Here is an 18293-nt window from a genome sequence, read left to right as displayed (position 1 = left end):
GTTCCCAGGCGGTCTCCCATCCAAGTACTATCCGGGCCCGACGTTGCTTAACTTCGGTGATCGGACGAGATCGAACCGGTTTATTGTTTCAAATATTTTTTTATTGGTATCTTTTCTTTATAAAACAATATACAAAGGTATTTTCAATGGGTTTGGTTTTCATCATTAATTTAAACAAAGTTGTCACATACGTTGGATTTGTAATGTGTAGTTTGCGAAAACAAAAAAGAAAAAAATAGGTATATGTCATTACATCAATTTTTTTATTATAATACAGTACACTTATCTAAATAAATATAAATATTGTTTTTATTTGGTACAGAAAATAAGTTAGTCAAGTGAAAACCATAAAATGAAGAAAGAGAAAATAAACCAGAATTTTAAAAATCAAAAATACAGAACAAATAATGTTGCATGTGAGAATCGAACTTATTATCTACATCTCAATGGCCGCATGCGGTAACCACTTAGCCGTTTTTTTTATTCAAGGTATTTATTATTTCAAGTTTTTAAAAAGTACATAAATTCATGAGAAACGAATATTGCTTAAATAAAAAAGAAAGGAGAATTGCATATAAAAAACAATTCAAAATCTGAAGGCGTTAACAATTGCTTGTTTTTGTTTTATAAGCCCTGAAGGAGCAAAAAGAAAGGAAAGGAATGAGCACAATAATAAGCAAAAAATGAGCATAGAAAAAGAATCTTTCATATGGGATTGCAGTCTAAAAATACAGTTCATAGGAATTTAGTGGTAAGGAGATCACTATTTAATGAGTTCAAGTTTAGCACTAGGAATGTTTTTGTTTTATTCCAGTTTGGGTATAACACTACCCAGGATCATGATCAACAATGTCAATAAAAACATTTTTCAGATATGAACGAGAGTTCGGCGGTGCACCAGATAGTGGTGCACACATCATAAAACGTAATAGTCCTTCTCCCACTGGCTTTTTATGCAGAGTTAAGAAAAAAATTTAGAGATGATGGCAGAAAGAGTATTTGTTTTAAAAGAAGGAAATAATTTAAAATTTAGAGTCAGAAGTTTGAAATCATCAAGCCGGCCACAACAAAAAACGGAGTCTAAATAAAAAAATATCTCTGGTAGCCTTCCATGCCCTCGGACCATCCCCACAGCAAAGGACATGGTGGGGCATATCGTCCATGTGGTAACACACAGGACAGAGGGGAGTGTCAGGCAGTCCCATCATATGTAAACTTACCCTCGTGAGCTGAAGGTCCGCAATCACGCCAAACATATTACTAGCGACACACTCCTCCACCCTGCATGCCGCCCAGTTCCTCCACGAGTTGGCGGAGGGTGGCGCAGAACCCCCCTCACCTCCCCTTAAAACCCGTTCGTACAAGCGCTTGACTGTGAATGCCTCGCCCGGGCAAATAAAATCGGCGACCGCCCGCGCTGATACGAGCGATCTTCTTAACTCGTGAGAGGCGGCGCTGCCGGCGGCCCATGGCGCCTTGAACAACGCACTCCTCTCCGGCGAGTCCCGACCCAGAATCCTAAAAGCGATCTTGCAATAGATCACTCGAGATTTTACTTCGGCATTTATCAAGTCAAGCCCCCCTTATCTTGACCAAAATACAGCTGTTGCCGTTTCTCCTTGCGTAGCATTTTATGCCACACCATGTTATTTGTGAGTGTAACGACTTGTGCATGGTGTTTTCGTGTATGTGGCCATATGTGTGCCACGAACCAGATCTTCGGATAAATCAAAGTATTAATTAATTTAACCCTAGCCATCAGGGGCAGGGGGAGACAAGTATATTTACCAATATTAAACTTTATTGTCTTAAGGACCTCATCCCAATTATGCTCGAGCATGGCGAGGATTGGCTTCTCCCATCATATACCGAGAATTTTGACTGGATCCTGCGTCACCTTCCAGCAGGGATTAGACGGGGGTGTCCCTTGTAAGACGATTGCCTTACTTTTTACGTGGTTAATTTCCACTCCCCCGCCGTGTACTCCTCGATTACTTCACGAGGAGTTGCCATCTGCTAGTGGTCGTCGATGGAAAGAGTAATGTCATCGGCGAACACAATTTCGGTAAACTTTGAGCCAAAACGCTCAATGCCAACCCCGCCAGCTGTAATCCTCTAATTAGAGGGTCCATGGCCTCTGCAAAGAGAGCCATGGAAAGGGCCACCCCTGACGGACTGAATTCTGAATTGAAAAGGGCCCTGAAAACCCTCCCCAAACCCGAAGACACGCCGTGGCTTCTGTGTATAATAATTTAATTACATTAATAAAAACGTCAGGAAAAGCCATTCGTTTTAAAGCAGTTAAAATAAACTCGATCCTTATAAAATCAAAGGCTTTGCTAATATCCATAGCTAAGACACAATAAAAGAAATTTTCGTTTGGCGTGATAAAATGATCTCTCAGCAAAGCCGAAGCATCCAGGATGCTACGTTCTTTAGGGACTGAATACTGGGATTTATCTAAAATCGAATCGGCAACGGCCGAGAATCTGTTTTTTAAAATTCGAATAAAAATTTTAATATCACAGTTTAGTAAAACGATCGGCCGTAAATAGTTGTACGACTTCGGCCGATCTTTCTTTGGCAGTAAAGTAATCACAGCGTTCCGCTGACTTGGAGCCAGCTCGCCGCCGGAAGCATAAAAAATTAAAAATCCGCGTCAATACGGGAGTTAAAATATCCCAGCATGCAGTATAAAACTCGTAGGGGAGCCCATCCGAGCCGGGTGACTTACCCTTGGGGAGGGAGCGGAGGACTAACTCAACCTCCTCCCCTCGGATCGCGCTTTCGAGCTCGAGAGATTCATCATGCGGGAGCGTGGGTAGGACGGGGAGTGGGGGGCAGTGTGCATCACTCCAAGCAGAGTAGCGGTCGTAAATGCCTTTAAAATGTCCCTCCGCCTCGCTTAAGAGGCGATCTATGTTTGCAGTGGAGTGTCTATTTTTTTTATCACTCGCTTGAGTTCGGAGAGGGACAGCGGGCCCCATTCCTCCTTGTCTATCTCCCGCTGCCAGGTGCGAGGAGAGTAGCGAGCGATTACGTGCGATAGAATGATGCCTTTTAGTTCTCGCACCATGGCGTAATAATTATCAGGCCGGCGAGGCAAGGTAATGATTTCTTCCAAAGCCGACCTATAGAATTTGATTGTGGCCTCTTTTCGTTTTCTCCACTGCCTGGACATTTTTTTCAACAGGAGGGTAGCCTTGGGCTTGAAAAAATTCTCCCACCATATGATTACATCCTTGTTTGGGTCGAAGGAGTCAGCCAGCTGAACTATCTTCGCCCTAATTAACTCCGTGTACTCAGGCATTTCTAAGAGGCGAGTATCTAAACGCCAGAAAGGAGTTGTATTAGGAGTGACCGGGGTGGGGGAGGGTAGGGGTAGGGAGAGGTCTAAGATTAGGGCACAGTGGTCGGAGAGGGACATTGGCAATAAATAAGGGGTTCCAGGAAAGGATTTAAGGGCTCTGGATAGAAAGATGAAATCAATTCTCGAGCGCGTTGTTGGGCCCGTGCGCGTGAATGGTTTGGTGTCGGAATTAGAATTTAAAAAACTATTTGTTAAACACACAGAATCTATTGAAATTTTAAAAGCCCGGCTCGGAGGTTCGACACGAGCGCGGGAAGATTGACGATCTTCGCCGCGATAAGTACAATTAAAATCCCCCGCGAGAATGGCTTTCCCAGTAAAACATGTAAATACGGCAACAGTGTTTCATTTAAAAACAAATCCCTGTCCACCCTCCGCTCAACATGCGCAGGAGCGTAGACGTTTACCACATGGATATCAAATACCGTTAGGGAGGTTATTCTCCCTGAGGGGTGGAATCTAATATTGCTTACCGGAAGCCCGGATTTAATTAAAACAGTTGTACCTCGGCCCGGCCCGTCGCAATTGGCGAAGGACCGGTAGAGGGGGTCAGGCCAAACGATCCCCTCTAATGACTCTTGTAAACATGCAATGTCTATGTTTTGTGTTTTAATTTAATTCAGAATTAAATTTATCTTAAGGAGATTATAAATCCCCGCAATGTTTAAAGAGAGAATTTTCATTACAGGCCAGTGGGAAGACGAACTTACGTGAGGGGTGAACTTGGTTGGGAGTGCACGTCGTTCTTCTTTTGTTTGTTCGTTCTTTTTCGTCTCGACGACCCGCTATGGGATCGGCTGCGTCGCCCGTGGCCACCCGTCGGCTGCTCTTGGCTGCTTCCACCTTCTCTCACACCCCGCTCCGGCTCGCCATCACTGCCACTTAGGCTCCCGCTGGGATGGACAGCCCCCCGGGACGGCAAGCGTGAGGGGGAGGTCGTCGCCTGCCGGTCGCCTGGCTCCGCCGTGTTGAGGGTTAGGGATGGGATGGGGTCGCTCTCGCTGACATGCGAGAGGTCGGAGAGGGAGCTGTGAGGGGAAAGGGAGATAGGGGAGGTGGAGGGGGAAGTGGAAGTGACGAGGCTGATGGTAATTGCCTCGTCCGGGGTAAAAGGATCTTCGATTGTTTCACCCTCATGTTCCACTGCGTAATCCTCCACGTGCTCTGAGGTTGGTTCCGCACCACTGGTGTCAGTCGGCACTTCCTTGGGGGGCTTTAGGTCGCCCTCGTCATCGGACGGCTGGTCAGGAGACTCGATGACCCGAACAGACGCGAAGACATGACGCTCCGCATGGTCAGGGGCCGGCACTCGTTGGGGGAGAGGGGGAAGTTCTATGGGCGTAGAGTATGGGACCTTTGGGGCATCGTCAGCTTTTTTTTGCTTTTTGGTGCTCTCGGGGTTGAGTTCAGGGACGATGTCAGCCGGGGAAGGGGGTCTCTTCGGGTTCTGGGGGACAGGCTTCGACGGTTCTTCCTCCATCGTAGACAGTTGCTGGGCGATATCAGCCGTTATCTCTTCATCGTCAGCGGGTGCAGAGGGGGAACGGGCCGCCACATCCGCAAAACGTCTTCCAAAGTCGTTTCGCGGGCAGTTCTTACGAATGTGGCCCTCCTCGTGGCACCGGTCACATGTTTTCTTTTGCCCCTCGTAAAGTATCAGGGCCCTGTGGCCTCTGAAATTGAGGTAGGAGGGGATGTTTGCTTTAATCACCATTTTCACAAAAAGGTGCCGGTTCTGGTGCCACCGAGGAGGTCCTTGCACCTCCACACCCCTTCCCAGCATGACTTGATTTCGCCAAAACGCCTGAGCTCGTCGGTGACCACCGCGATGGGCATCTCGAGCGGCAGGCACATGATTTTGACCAAGACTGGGGCGTCGTCCGTGGAGTCTATATTAGCCGTCATAATTTTCCCCTCCTGGGTGGGAAATGGCAGCGTTTTCGTCTTCGTCTCTAAAATCTTCTTCATAATATTTTCATTTTTTAGCTTCCGATAGATATTCCTTCGGTTGTAGCCGATTTGTATCCCGTCGACATCCTCCACCGCGAGGCCCAACGTCTTCTTGAAAAAAAGGTGCGCCTCCAGCGGCGTAGCGAATCTCGCCGTTTCCTCCGTCGTTATGACGATCGTGTTAGTGCGATTGATTTCCATCATCACACTTATATGAGCACATTGGGGGGGAAGATCACCAAACAAAATGGGGAGAAAGAAAAAGAGATCACTGATGAGAAACCTGCCCGGCGTAGACTGCGCGCAGGCAGGGGCGGGCACACTCCGCTACTCGCCAAACACAAAAATGTAACTAAAACACCACTCGTAGAATAACTAAAGAAAACAAAAAAAAAACTGTTTCACTATGGCTAACTATAGCCCGTAGGTCAGTAGAAGAAAATCACAAAATCACATGGTTGCTTCGGAAAAAATTTCCGGATCGTCAAACACAGAAAAAAAAGACGATCGCCAGAACGGGCGATAGTCGCCTCGCGCGGGTGGCCGAGGTTGGCCTCCCGGCCGGGAGTCTTATCTTGGGTTCGGACTATCCGAGCACTCAAAACACGTCCGCTCTGTTCAAGATGCCGTTGGCGAGTACATGACGGAATCCTTAAAAAGTTATCATGACTTGAGAGTCGACGGGAGATCTGGTTTCTTCGCGATTGTATTTGCATTCATTTCTGTTCAATAGTTATCATTTTCAGTTGCGTGTTGCTTAAGCAATTCTCTATTCCGGCATTTCATGCAGTCTATCTTTGAAAATTTGTTTATGAAAAATGTCTGCATTAACGGTGTGCTTGTTGGTGTAGCGGCGATTTACTTCAGCTTCAATCGCTTGGTAAATGTCTCCGGTTGTTCGACTGTTTCGTGATCTATGTAACAGACGATTCATTTATCGAAAGAAAGTAGTTGGCAATTATGTAATGCGTATATTAAAAGTGAGTATTCCTCTAAGGGAATAATGTTTAGAAACATATATTGGCGTTCCAATTTCTTCATCTACATTTTCCGGGCTTGATGGTTTTATGCTATTTGTTGGTTAAGCAACGTGTAAAAAATCGTTTCCATTGTTCGTGGAACAAAATGTTTTTCCCCATATTGATACATTTTCCTTGATGTAATTCATCTCTCTCCCATTTCCATCTTTGAACATAAGTGTCTGAAAAATGTCTATAGAAACCATGTGCTTGTAGGTGTAATGGCGATTTATTTCAGCTTTAATGGCTTGGTAAATGTCTCCTGTTGTTGTTCGACTGTTTTATGATCGATATAGCACAAATTATGCACTCATTTATTGAAAGAAATTTGTCGGCAGTAGGAGATTATGTTATGCGGATAGGAAAAGGAGTTTTCTCGTAAGGGAGTAATTTCGAGGAAGGTAATCTTTGGCGTTCCAATTTCTTCATCTACATTATCCGGGCTTGACGGTGTAAAGGCTGGTTTCTGATGAAATGGATTAAGAATGCAGCACATCTGATACAGAAATATTTGCTTATAATGCAATGTGTGCAAAATCGTCTTCATCTTTCGTGGAAAAAAATATTTTTCGCAGTGTACATATTTTTTGTGATTTCATTTTTCTCTCCCAACGCCAAAACAGGTAATAGTGAACGGTGCGACTTGAAATGGTTTCTTTCGTAGGAAATGGGAGTATTTCCATTGTGCGTAAAACAAAATGTTATGCAAACCCTTCTATGCATAAATTTCGACGGAAAAGTGTAATTCGTTCTCATTATGATAAGGAGAAAAAATTAAAAAGTGATACCAATAGAACCCGGTGTTCCCAGGCGGTCACCCATCCAAGTACTATCCGGGCCCGACGTAGCTTAACTTCGGTGATCGGACGAGAACCGGTGTATTGATTCAAAATTTTTTTTATTGTTCTTTTCCACAAAACATTACAGACAAAAATTTTTTTTTTTTTTAACATTTGAAATTAGACTTCTTTTTATAAACAAGACATAAAGGACATATGATACCACTAGGTTTGCGATCATCCAAAAACAAAATTCTTTCTCTTTTTTTTTTTTCCTTTCCCACAGGCCTGGGGACTCGAACGTCCGGCCGAACACAGCAAACTCTCCCCTCACCAGCCGGACGTCGATCCACTAGGCTAGCACTGCTCTTATATTCGGGATAGTAACCCGAGCAACAAAAATTTTCACAAATTCACATATTACGAGATTACAAAACACTATACAAAAATCGTGAAAAATAAAATAACATATTCAGCATTTAGCTCAACACAGTCACACATTTAAAATATTTATTAAAATTGAAATTTCCCTTCGAGAAAAGGATGCAGTGTTTAAAGGATGTTTTAAAATAATGGTATAAACTCCTGTTTCAATTCATGTCTAATGTCTGTGTATGGTATGTTGTTGATGTAATCTGTAATTCGGCTTATGTAATTACTCTTTCTGATTTTCTCCTCTAGACTTACTTTTATGAAGGTGGCAATTAAACCGACAAGGGCATCTCTCTTCGAAGACGGGAAGATGTGGAAATTTAAGTTCATCAAGTCCTTGTTGGATATGTTCCCTCCTCCAAAGGTGTCCCATTTCTTATGTATGGCCTTTAACCTGTGCCAGAAGATGTTTTTCCTTGTACAGCCTAGAATTTTGTGTTCAACGTCTTCTGTGTCTTGACATTTTTCACAGGTTGGAGATTTTGTGATGCCGCACTTGTACCTCATTTCGTTTGTCACATTAGTCTTGCTCATAATGCCGAAGAGATGGCTTCTTTGTTCCGTTGTCAGCTTTGCTTTTCCAAAGTTTCCCCAGGCTCTGGCCCCTGGTAGTGGGGTCCCCAGGGTTTTACTTCTGTCTTCTATCTCTTTTGCGTATTCTTCCTTAACTGTCTTGTATGCGTATCCTGTTTTGTCACGTTGTTTCTTGATCTCTGCCTTGACATTTTTCAAATGTGGGTTCCTACTACCATGATCTATTGCGCTATCCAGTATGTTGATTCTTGTTCTATTTCCTGTGTTGTATATTTTGCATAAGTTATTTAGATAAATGATTTTAGCTTTTGTGCTGGCATCCTCTAGTTTTAGGCCTCCTTTTTCGTATGGCATGTAAAGTCTAGGTCTTGGTGCTTTTATTATGTAGCCTTTCCAGATGAAGTTATTTGTGGTTTTTATTATTGTTGCATTGTGCTTATTTGGGAGTGGCCAAGTGCTAGCGTAGAACCAGAGAATAGGGTAAATCTGCTGGTTTACTATTTTCACTCTCGCTGCAATCGGGAGCTGTTCAAAATATAGGCTTCCACACTGCCACTTTATTATATTGGTTGCTACATTCCAGTTTTTGTTAATGGTTGCGTTTATGTCTTTTTCCCAGATCATGCCTAAAATTTTTATAGAGTTTGCAATGGTCCAATTGTGAGTGTTCTCAATTTGTTTTATAGGAAGGAGTTTTGATTTTGTTCTATTAATCTTGATGCCTATTGTTTGGTATTTCTTTAAGATTTCGTTTGTTGTTTGTAATTCTTCCTCGGATTTTGTGAGTATTGTGATGTCATCTGCATAGACAATTGTGGATCAGAGTTCTCCTCTTCTGTGTGTTCCAATTTTCTTTTTGTTGAATTCTCTGATGATAGGGTCCAGTGCTATTGCATATAGTAGCATTGACAGTGGGCATCCTTGCCGCACTGAGTTTGTAACTGTGAATTTTTTGGAAAAGGTATCACGGTATCGGATCCGCGCGGAGATGTTTGAGTATATGTTCTTCACAGATTTTATTAGTGTGGTGGGCAGGTTCATTTTCTCCATGTTATGTAGAATCCATTCAACACGTATGTTATCGAAGGCTTTTTCTAGATCTATTGCAAGGATACCTGGTCTAGTATCCGTGACTCCTGGGGCTGAGATCAGTATATCCCTGAGGGTTGTGGTTGCTTCTGTTACTTTTCGATTTTTGATTCCAGCATATTGATTATGGTGTAGGAGCTGCGTGGTTAGAGGTTCTATTTTGTTTTTTAATATGTGTGCGTATATTTTATAATCTGTGTTCAAGAGTGATATAGGTCTATAATCTTGTACCTTTTTCGGGTTTCTTATCTTAGGTATTAAAGTTATTATTGCCATCTTCATGCTTTCTGTTGGGCCGTTCTCCTGTAGGTGGTTTAATATCTTGGTGAGGGCTGGTTTGAGTTCTTTCCAGAATGTGAGGTAAAACTCATAAGGGATGCCGTCCGGGCCAGGGGATCTTCCTTTCTTCAGTTTATCCCTTACGTCTTCTATATCATGTTCGGTTATTTTGTGGTTGTATTGGTCTTTGATTTCCGGGGTTAGTTGTTCGTGTATCGTGTCAGGCGGTATGTAACTATTATTCCATAGATTGTATTTATTATATTGTTGTTTAAAATGTTCTTCCGCTGCGTCGATGAAATCTGCTGGGCTCATCTCTCTCCCGTCTTCGAGGGTGGGTTGGGTGAGTTGTTTTATCTCTATGCTTTTCTTTAGCGTGGCGAGGGTTATAGGTCCCCAGTCGTCCTTTTCAATTTCTTTTTGCCATCCCCTAGCTGCATATTTTTTTATCTCTAGTTCCAGTATTTTTTGTTTTAGGTTTTTTATTGTGTCATATTCCTTGCTTCCGTTATTGTTGATTTTGTCTGTTAGTAATTCCCGGTAGAAGTTTATTGTGTTTGTTTCTGCTTCGTACATCTCCTTTGTTGTCTTCTGCAAGAGTTTGGTGATGCTGGGTTTGAAAGTTTTTTCCCACCAGATGGCCGTATCACCATCTACTGCTGGGTGGTTGAGGAGCCTCAAAATTTGGATGCTTATTTCCTTCCGGGCTTCTGGTGATTTGAGTATCCTATCATCCATCCTCCATGTTCTTGGTCTCTTCTTCACGGTGGCTGAGGTTTGGTTATTTAAGGTGAGAATTAGCGCTGAGTGGTCGGATGTGGACATCGGGTGTGTTTGTAGGTTTAAAATGTTCTGTTTTAGCTGCTTTCAGGTAAATATATAGTCTATCCTGTTTTGAGATGTATGACCTGCTCTTGTGTATCCGGGGTTGTCTCCGTTTATATGTAATGCGGTGTCAATTGCCTGTGTACTGTTTACTAGGGTTTTAAGAGGTTGAGAAATTTGGTATTTGGTCTGTTCTGTGTTTGCACTGCTATCATTTTTCCTGTAGATTGCGTTTAGGTCTCCTCCCAAAATCGCTTTTTTGTGAAAGCATTGCATATAAGGAGTTAAAGTTTCCATGAAGAAGATCTCCCTTTCTTTACGTTTTTCACATCCTGATGGTGCGTAGGCGTTTATTATCGTTGTGTCTTTGTGCATGATGCTCAGGATCCTTCCGGATTCATGGTATCTTATATTCGTTCCTGGTAGTGCGTGTTTCATTAAGATGCAAATTCCCAAAGGGCCATCTCCAAAATTTTCGTAAGTTTTATAACAGGGATCAGCCCAGACAGCGTCTCTATGGATTTCTTGTAATAATATTACATCTGCTTGTAGTGTTTTAAATGTGTTTATCACTATGTTTATTTTTGCAGGATTTATAATACCCGCTGTGTTAAATGTTACGATTTTCATGAATGTTTTGACGTGATATAAGTTTACCATCATATCGTGAAAAGGAGAAAACCAATAACAGACAAAAAGAAGATACAAAATTTAGTAGGAAAATTGAGCGTAAAAAATACATCTTTGAAAGTCCTTGCCTGGGTTCGAACCTGCGTTTTCCCACAGGTCTTGGCAGTATCCCGCGACACATCTCCTGGGCTAACTGGGCGCATGAGGCAAACACTGTATTTTTGGTCTTAAAACTTCCTCTTACTTTTTCGTGTTCATTTGTTTTTAAATTGAGCTCGTAATAGGAACACCTTATGGCCATTAATACCAATAAAAGACAAAAGGAAGATACAAAATTTAGAAAGGAAATTGAGCGTAAAAAACACATCTTTGAAAGTCCTTGCTTGGGTTCGAACCTGCGTTTTCCCACAGGTCTTGGCAGTAGCCCGCGACACATCCCCTGGGCTAACTGGGCGCATGAGGCAAACACTGTATTTTTGGTCTTAAAACTTCCTCTTACTTTTTCGTGTTCATTTGTTTTTAAATTGAGCTCGTAATAAGAACACCTTATGGTCATTAATACCAATAAAGGACAAAAGGAAGATACAAAGTTTAGAAAGAAAATTGAGCGTAAACAACACATCTTTGAAAGTCCTTGCCTGGGTTCGAACCTGCGTTTTCCCACAGGTCTTGGCAGTAGCCCGCGACACATCCCCTGGGCTAACTGGGCACATGAGGCAAACACTATATTTTTGGTCTTAAAACTCCCTCTTACTTTTTCGTGTTCATTTGTTTTTAAATTGAACCCGTAATAGGAATACCTTATGGTCATTAACATCGAACATACAGATAAAACCCGATTTGCATTTTCTATTTTAAACATTAGTGCATAGTTGTATCTTATCAAAACACATTCTCGTTTCTTGCCTTTGCTTCGCCATTGTGATGTGTCAGCCTGCTTTGTTCCCGCTGCTCGACATTCCTCGCACCGAAGTGGGTCACGTAACGGGATTTCTCCGACTCTGAGGCTAAAAATAGCCCTCGGTGTCGTGTTGCTCCGGCCTCTGCAGCACGGGCTGCCAACCTTGGTGTGTAGAATCTCAGCTCTCGTCGATTCACCGGACTTCGTGCTCCCGTTTCCGCTCCCCTGGCAAGGCTGCATCTTTTGTCCTGTAATAAATTTTGAGAAATTGATATCAGTACAGCGTACTTTTCCTTTTTCCCCCAACCCCCCCGAATTTATGTGTGATTTTCTGTCTTTCATTTCTGTTGTGCCTAGTGTTTTTTCGTTTTATTTGGCTCTCTCTTTTCGGAATCAGTGTTCTGTTTAAGAAATGCTTTTTTAAGTGTTTCTGTTTCACTTTGTAGTTTTGTCAGTCTATGTAAACTCATCTGCCCCCTTCTTGTTGCTCCTGGTTCTTCTTCTTCTTCTGTTGTTTCTTCGTCAGTCTCCCTCCCCATGGTGAAAGTAAAACCTTTCGGCACGGGGAATGAGGTCTTGGGAACGGTCCATCCCTCTTTCGTTTCGGTCTCTTCTTCCTTGTCTTCTTCGTCTTCTATAATTATTTCCTCGACCTCCATTTCAGCATTTGATGTGTTTGACGAAGAGTCGTCTATGTTCCTTTCTCCCTCTTCTGTGCCTCCTCCCGACCCTGTCGGCGACGTTGAATTTTTTCTTTTGCCTCGCCTTCCGCTGTTTCTTTTTCGTCTTCTTCGTGTTGTGTTATTGTCCGACTCCATATTCACTGCTTCCGGAGTAGCTCCTGCACCCTCTGTTTTTCCACTCCCCCCCGAAACTTCTTCGATGTCACTCTTGTCTACTTTGTTCTCAGTCCCTTGTTGCTCTTCCACCGCCGGGATGTTTCCCCCCTTGGTTTCTTCTTCTTCCTGCGTGTTCTCGCTTTGCTCCCGCACCGCTCTCTCCACTTCTTCTTCCATTTGAGTCTGTTCTTTACCTATGTCACTCACTTCCATTGGATCTTCCCCCCTCACCCTCTCGGCGTATGTAGAGTTGGTGCCCACACTTAGTATAAGTGGGCAGTTTATCCTCAAATGTGATGTCTCCCCACACCTAGAGCACGTCGGCTTTTGCCCGTAATAATATATTGCTGCTCTGTATCTAGCCACCTGTAGATACGACGGGATGTCTTTTGTCAACTCCATTTTGACGCTGCGGGCACCCGTGTAAGTGCCCGCTAACGCTTTGGGACCAGCCCAAGTGTTTAATTGGTAGTCGATTATCTTTCCGTAAGGCGCAAGTGCCTTCAACACCTCCTCCCTCGGTACCTCGATATTCAGCAGGTGAACTTTAACAATTGTCACTCTTCTACTCGCCGATGTGATCTTAACCTCCCTGTTGCCCATCTTCCTTGACTCGCCTGCGGCGAGTATTTCTTCCATTTTTCCCTCCGTCTTCAATTTCAAAAAAAAACCGTTCTTCTTTTGTTTGTTATTACTACCGCTACTGCCTCTTCGGATCGAACCCCGAGCTCTGACATGATGAAATCATGGATCTCTAGGGGCTGTGGTGCTTCAAAATTCTTCTCAAACTCCAAACATAGGGTGTTGACCTTTGGGTATTCCATGGCTAACCCCTGTTGCACTAGAGTTTAAACTTGTTAAAACACACTTACGTGTGTCACACGTTTTTTAGTCGCGTCACAAGGTCGCAAAACTGTCCGAGCCCGCACTCAGCAAGGCTCCCGGCGATCGCAGGGTGCGATCGCCGGGGCTTTCCGAACCGGTTCTCCGAAATCCACGAAAAACAAAACACGATCGGGAGCTCTCTCTCTACACGTCCTCTCGCCTCGCGTATTCAACGTGGTATGATTCACAAGGTTTTATTAGTCATAATTCACAGAGTACAACAAATTTCAAAACACTTTAGAAAATGAAAGAAAAGCAATAAAAAATAAAATAAAAAGGCATCTCTGGCCAAAGAAAATACAAATAAATTGAGAAAGTTATTTGAAAAGACATAAAAAATAAATGGGCAAACTTGCTATGAACCCCAAACGGCACTGGGGTGCTTAATGTGAGGACAAAAAGTCAAAAACATATCAGGCCCATATCTTCTAGGATGAAAAAGTCAATGTCATTTCACTTGTTTATTTTTTTTTCTGGAATGGGGTAGAAACTCACACACTTTTTTTTTTTTTTTGTTGGCAGCCTAGCCGGGGTCGAACTCAACAACTTCCAGAAATATTTCCTTAAGGAAATTCCGGAAGTGCGGTAGAGCGCCCGCAAACGACGCCGTAGTGACGAAGCCCAAAAGGCCTTTACCCACTGGCTTTTTATTAAGAAGAAGAAAGATGAATTTACTTATTATGGCCGAAAGAACATAGTTTTTGAAGGAAGGAAAGAGTTTAAAATTAAGCGTCATTAGATTAAAATCATCCAGCCGGGCACAACTTCCAAAGGAATCTAAAAAAAATAAAATCGATTTAATTGCCTTCCATGCCCTCGGACTATCTCCACAGCCGAGGACATGGTGTGGCAGGTCGTCCATGTGGTTACATGCAGGGCAGAGAGGCGAGGTGGCAACCTTCATATTAAATAGATTAACCCTTGTGGGCAGAAGGCCCGCAATCACGCCGAACATCGCGCTTGCCACCCTCTCTTCCACCCCACATGCCGCCCAGTTCCTCCACGAGTTGGCGGAGGGGGGCGCAGGGCCTCCCTCCCCTTCCCCTAAAACCCTCGCGTACAAACGCTTGACTTGGAATGCCTCGCCCGGGCGAACAAGATCGGCGATCGCCCGCGCTGATGCGAGCGATCTTTTAAACTCGTGCGAGGCGGCGCTGCCGGCGGCCCAAGCGGCCTTCAACAACGCACTCCTCTCCGGCGAGTCCCCACCCAGAACCCTGAAAGTTATCTTACAAAAGATAACCCGCGATTTTAAGTCGGCATTAATTAGGTCAAGCCCCCCCTTACTCCGAGTAAGATACAACTGTTGCCGTCTAACTTTACGCGGCATTTTATGCCATATCATATTGTTTGTGTGTTTAATCAGTTGTGCGTGGTGTATTCGTGTCAATGGGAAAGTGTGTGCCACATACCAAATCTTGGGATAAATCAAAGTATTTATGATTCCAACCCTCGCCGTCAGGGGCAGGGAAACACAAGTATATTTACCCACATTAAATCTTATGGTCTTAAGGACCTCTCCCCAATTACGGTCGAGCATGGCGGGAACTGATTTCTCCCACCATATACCTAGGATCTTGACTCTTAAAAGATCTCGTAACAAAGCCGTTGCATCCAGGATGCTTCTTAAACTAGATACCGCATACTGGAATTTGTGTAAAATCAAATCGGCAACGGCCGAGATTCTAGATTTTAAAATGCGAGTAAAAATTTTAACATCACAGTTAAGGAGGGCGATCGGCCGCAGATCGTTACACGACTTAGGCCGATCAGTCTTTGGCAACAAAGTAATCACGGCGGTCCGCTGACTTGGAGCCAACTCGCCGCCGGACAGATAAAAAACATTAAAAATCCGCGTCAACACGGGTGATAAAATATCCCAGCATGCAGAATAAAACTCATACGGCAAGCCGTCCGAGCCGGGTGACTTACCCTTGGGGAGGGAGCGAAGAACCAGCTCCACCTCCTCCCCTTGGATCGCGCTCTCGAGCTCGAGAGAGTCTCTTTCTGTGAGGGTGAGCAGGACAGGGAGTGGGGGGCAAAGCTCCTCACTCCAGGCAGGGTAGCGGTCGTAGGTGCGTTTAAAATGGTTCTCTGCCTCAGGCAGAAGTCGCTTAATAGAGGCAGTGGCGGCTCTGTTTTTGATTTTAATGACTCGTTTCAACTCAGAAAGAGTGAGAGGGCCCCACCCATCTCGCTCCAACTCCCTTTGCCACAAGCGAGGGGAGTAACGCTCAAGCTCGTGATTTAGAATGATTTTCTTTAGTTCACGCAGCATAGCATAGAAATTACTGGGCCTCTGGTCAGTAAGGATCAACTCCTTGAGTGCCTGACGATAAAAAGTAATCGTCCTTTGTTTGGCCCTTAGCCACTGCCTCGTGATGTTGCGCAGCATTAAAATAACTTTGGGCTTAAAAACATCCTCCCACCATTTCACAACATCACTATCCGGGTCGAAGGCGTCAGCCAGCTGAGCGACCTTCGCCCGGATTTCCTCGCGACACTCGCTCACCTCCAGGAGACGAGTGTCGAAGCACCAAGAACGGGAGGTGGGGGTGACGGGGTTAGGGGGGGGAGGGGAAGGGAGAGGTCAAGGGAAAGGGCACAGTGGTCCGAAATGGACACCGGCAATAAATTAGGGGTTCTGGGAAGGGATTTCAGGGCTTTAGATAAAAACAGAAAGTCTATTCTCGATCTCGAGGTTGGGCCCGTGCGTGTAAAAGGCACGGTGGCGGAATTAAAATCTAAAAAAGTATCCGTTAAACACACGGAATCAATAAGAACTTTAAAAGCCCGGCTCGGAGGCTCCACCCTCCCCCGGGAAGACTCGCGATCCTCCCCGCGATAAATACAATTAAAATCCCCCGCGAGGATGGCTTTCCCTGTAAAAACATGCAAATATGGCAACAGTGTTTCATTTAAAAATATATCCCTGTCCACCCTCCGCTCAACATGTGCGGGAGCGTAGACGTTTACCACATGGACATCTAAAACACGCAGGGAAGTAATTCTCCCAGAGGGGTGGAATCTTACACTACTAACCGGAATGCCGGTCTTAACTAAAATAGTTGTGCCACGGCCCGGCCCATCACAATTGGTGAAGGACCGGTAGAGGGGGTCAGGCCAGATCACCCCCTCCATGGTTTCCTGTAAACATGCAACGTCAACATTATGAAATTTTAAAAAATTTATAATGACGCTTATCTTAAGGGGGTTAAGGACCCCCGCAATATTTAGAGTTAAAAAGATCATTGTGGAAGCCAGTGGGCAAGTACACTTACGAACTGTCAACAGGCATGCTGCGGAGCGCGATCGTCATTTTCTTTCGCCGCGATCTTCTTTTTGCGGACCCCGATCGCGAGCGGCTGCGGCGTGAGGAAGTCTCCGCTGCGTCGCTTGTCGGCTCGTCACTCCCGCTGTGTTCAGGCGTCGTCTCCGCCTCGCTGCCACTTACCCCCCCGCTGGGAGGGTCGGCCGCCTTGGAAGTGGAAGGGGCGGTCTCGTCGGCCACCGTCGTCCCATCCTGGGTGGTGGGGGTGGGGGAAGGGATGGGGGCACTCTCGCTGATGTGGGAGAGGTCTGAGAGGGAGGGGTGGGGGGAAAGGGAAGCCACGGACGAGGTTGGGGAAGAAACCAGGCTTATTTCAATTGGTTCACTTGCCATTTGAGAAGGGCTGTCCTTGATGGCGTAGTCAGTGTCGTCTACGGCCGTGGCAGCGGAAATTTCCACTGCCTCGTCGTCCGAGGCGGATTCTTCGGGGGGGGGGACCACGGTCACGGAAGCCACAATGTGCTGCCTTTCTTCCCTGGCCGGGGCCTTCACGCGTTGGGGGAGGGGGGGGGAACTTTCCGGCTGGTGCCGAATAGGTCCCGTCGCCAGTGCCGTCGTGCGTCTTTTGTTTCTTAGCAAAATCAGCGGCACTCTCGGGGACAATAGCAGAGGGGGAAGGGGGTCGTTTGGAGGGCAGGGCACCGGAAACAGCCGGGTCATCCTCCATGAGGGCCAGCTGGCCGGCAATGTCGGCAACTAGTTCCTCGTCCTCGGCAGGGGCGGCAGTTGCGGCTCCCGCGACGTCCGCAAAACGGCGGCCGATGTCATTTCGCGGGCAATTGCGCCGGAGATGACCTTCTTCGTGGCACCGGGCGCACGTCTTCTTTTGTCCTTCGTATAATACGAGGGCCCGGTGCCCACGGATGCCTAAGTAAGACGGGATGTTCGTCTTTACAGCGACCTTAGCGAAAAATGTGCCTGTTTTTGTGCCCGAAAGGACATCCTTTCCCCGCCATACTCCCTCCCAGCAGGCCTTTACGTCACCAAATCTCTTTAATTCCTCGATAACCGCCGAGATAGGCATTTCAAGCGGGAGGCACATTACCTTCACTAGGACCGGTGCCTCCTCCGCCGAGTCAATTGTGGCGTCCATGACGCGCGCCGCGTTCGTAGGGAAGGGCAGCGTCCTGGTTCTCTTCTCCAGAATTCTTTTGAGGGTTGCGTCATCCTTCAACTTCAAGTAAATAATCCTTCGATTAAAGGCGATTTGTACGCCGACGACTTCTTCAGCCGCGAGGCCCAATGTACTCCTCACGAAGAGGTGGACCTCTAGCGGCGTTGGAAAGCGACTCTTGTCATCGGTAGCGATGACAAGGGTGTTGACTCTTTGCACCTCCATGGTGCGTATGGAACTTTGGGGGGGGCAGAAACACTTGTAGAAAACACATGTGCGGTCAGTAGCCCTGCCCGGCGCAGACTGCGCGCAGGCA

General features: G+C 45.4%; 1 protein-coding gene and 1 pseudogene across 1 annotated transcript; both read right to left on the bottom strand.

The window, feature by feature from the left end:
* Positions 1 to 7124: 7124 nt before the first annotated feature.
* Positions 7125 to 7245, bottom strand: LOC124170466 (annotated as a pseudogene).
* An 8316-nt stretch (positions 7246 to 15561) lies between these two features.
* Positions 15562 to 17205, bottom strand: LOC124170319 (flocculation protein FLO11-like). Its single transcript, XM_046549028.1, has 2 exons — positions 16814 to 17205; positions 15562 to 16679 (listed from the first exon to the last, which is right to left on the bottom strand). Exons 1-2 carry the CDS (start codon positions 17194 to 17196, stop codon positions 16661 to 16663), a joined length of 402 nt encoding a protein of 133 aa, XP_046404984.1. The 5' UTR covers positions 17197 to 17205; the 3' UTR covers positions 15562 to 16660.
* Positions 17206 to 18293: the final 1088 nt, after the last annotated feature.

Source organism: Ischnura elegans, chromosome 13 (genome assembly GCF_921293095.1).
Source record: "Ischnura elegans chromosome 13, ioIscEleg1.1, whole genome shotgun sequence".
Taxonomy (NCBI): Eukaryota; Metazoa; Arthropoda; class Insecta; order Odonata; family Coenagrionidae; genus Ischnura; species Ischnura elegans.
Note: the sequence above shows the minus strand (reverse complement) of the source record. Positions and strands in the feature narration are given on the sequence as shown.

Excerpts from the sequence above, each read along its gene's own strand:
- LOC124170319 (XM_046549028.1), bottom strand. The coding sequence starts at position 17,196 with ATGGCAAGTGAACCAATTGAAATAAGCCTGGTTTCTTCCCCAACCTCG.